Here is a 2,503-nt window from a genome sequence, read left to right on the forward strand (position 1 = left end):
TGAGCACGAGTGAGGGGCCCGGCTGCCAGTGCTCACCCCAAGCTAAGGGTAAAGTGGAAGGTCACGTCAGAAGGAAGGTGGGGTGTGGTGGGGGGAAGAGAGGGATGTCACATCTGCTGTGGGGCGATCATTGTGCTCCGAGTCCTCTGGTGACACCCTGCTGACGTCCCTCTGCTCCTTGTTCTCCAGGCGAAGACGAGAAACTTGCTGCTTCTTTGCTAGATGGGAAGTTTCCCCGCAGCACATCGATGCAAGACACTGTTAGGGAAGGACATGGGATTCCACCACCACCTCAGACAGCCCCGCCCCCACCTCCTTCTCCATATTACTTCGACACAGGCCCCCCTCCATCCTTCTCGCCACCTCCACCCCCAGGAAGAGCTTACGACACCATAAGGTCAAGCTTTAAGCCCAGCCTGGAGGCTAAACTCCACGGACTCCCGCAAGTCATCAGTGCAGCTGAGATGTACGATCAGGCGAGGACTTCCATCCCTTACCCCGAAAGGCAGAAGAGGGCCCGATCCATGATAATCCTACAGGATTCCTCTCATCTTCCCGTGGAGCCGACAGAGATCCCCCGGCCTGGCCCGTCTGCGACCCCTCCAGAGAAGCTGAAGAGGAAGGGGAGAGTGATTGACAACCCCTACGCCAACATGGGCCAGTTCAACGTCAGCCTGTTTGCTCCCACCAAGCCGCAGAGGAAGAAGAGTCCTCTGGTCAAGCAGTTACAAGTGGAGGATGCCCAGGAGAGAGCAGCGCTGGCCATCACCGGGGGCTTCACCAGGGAGCCCTCCCCCACCCGCCGCAGCCACCGCCTGAGCGGGGTGGAGTATCAGCACCACGCCGGCATCGCCCAGGTGGAAGCCACGAGCATCCCCTTCGCCACTGCCATCGCCGGGGTCATGAAGGACCGAGACCGTCGCCTGGATGAGAGGCGGAAATCCACAGTCTTCCTCTCGGTCGGGGCCATCGAGGGCACCCCCCCCAGCAGCGACATGCCATCCCTGCAGCAGTCCAGGTCTATCGACGAGCGGCTCTTAGGAAGCCGAGATGTTCTACTGCCTTCCCCTGTCTCAGCGTTAAAGCCATTGATCAGCAGCTCATCCTCGACGTTCATCCACCCGCTGACGGGCAAGCCCCTGGATCCGAACTCGCCCCTGGCGCTTGCGCTGGCCGCAAGGGAACGGGCCCTCTCCACTCAAGTCCCGTCCCGGTCGCCCACCCCGATCCACAGCCCCGACTCAGACAGGGCGGCGCCCCTCTTCGTGGACATCCAAACCAAAGAACCGGAGCGGGGGGAGCTGGAGAGCCTGGTGTCCCCTGCGTACTCGCCTGGAGGCAAAGGGACGATCGGGACGGACTCTGGGACTTTGGCCCCCGCGAAGAGCCCGTGGGGGACTCCATCCACACTGAGGAAAGAGCCCGAGGCACGAGCAGAGACACCCGGGAAGGAGGAGAAGAAGCAAGAGGACAAGAAGTCCATGATCATTAGCATAGTGGATACATCGCAGCAGAAGACCGCTGGCCTCATCATGGTTCACGCCACAAGTAACGGCCAAGACGAGATAGGACTTGAGATCAAGGAGGAGAAGCCAGCTGTCCCTGAAGCATGCACGGAGCCGGCCGAGTCCCCCAAAGCAGAGCCCCAGCCCAGTCCCGTGGGAAAGCCTCCGGTCAGTCCGGCCTCCGACAAGACGCTGGGGCAAGGGAGCTCGGAGGAGGAAGTGGAGCCCTACACGGTCACCCTCCCGCCGGCCCAGCTGTCCTCGAGCGACGAAGAGACCAGGGAGGAGCTGGCCAAGATCGGGCTGGTGCCTCCACCAGATGAGTTTGCGAACGGGGTCCTGGTCACCACCCCTGGCACGCCGGTCAGCCACCTGGCTACGCCCAGCACGCCACCCATACCAGCGGCAGCAGTAGCACCTTCTACCACTGGCGGAACACCCTCAGGGAAGCCCTCTGATGCCCCCGTAGCCCCGGAGTCTGCTGCAGACTCAGGAGTGGAAGAGGTGGACACCAGAAGTTCAAGTGACCATCACCTGGAGACCACAAGCACCATCTCTACGGTCTCCAGCATGTCTACGTTGTCCTCAGAAAGCGGGGAGCCCACTGACACATACACTTCCTTTGCGGATGGACAAACTTTTATACTCGAGAAGCCACCAGTGCCTCCAAAGCCAAAACTCAAGTCCCAGCTCAGCAAGGGGCCAGTTACTTTCAGGGACCCACTTTTGAAGCAGTCTTCGGACAGCGAGCTCATCTCCCAGCAACATGCGGCCACTCTGGCGTCAGCCAGCATTGGCCGGCCACGCTACCTCTTTCAGAGAAGGTCCAAGCTATGGGGGGACCCCATGGAGAGCAGGCCCATCCATGGGGCTGACGATGACAAGCCAACTGTGATCAGCGAGCTAAGTTCCCGACTACAGCAGCTGAACAAGGACACGCGATCCCTGGGGGAGGAACCGGCCGGGGCCACGCTGGACCCGGGGAAGAAGTCGCCGGT

General features: G+C 61.2%; 1 protein-coding gene across 1 annotated transcript; it reads left to right on the forward strand.

Annotated features, from left to right (window-relative positions):
- Positions 1 to 189: 189 nt before the first annotated feature.
- Positions 190 to 2,497, forward strand: SHANK3 (SH3 and multiple ankyrin repeat domains 3; the record flags this gene model as incomplete). The annotated part of the gene is made up of 1 exon (XM_008941924.1): positions 190 to 2,497. A coding segment is annotated over one exon (2,308 nt), but the record flags the coding sequence as incomplete, so codon positions are not given.
- Positions 2,498 to 2,503: the final 6 nt, after the last annotated feature.

This window comes from Merops nubicus, unplaced genomic scaffold (genome assembly GCF_000691845.1).
Source record: "Merops nubicus isolate BGI_N331 unplaced genomic scaffold, ASM69184v1 scaffold30056, whole genome shotgun sequence".
Taxonomy (NCBI): Eukaryota; Metazoa; Chordata; class Aves; order Coraciiformes; family Meropidae; genus Merops; species Merops nubicus.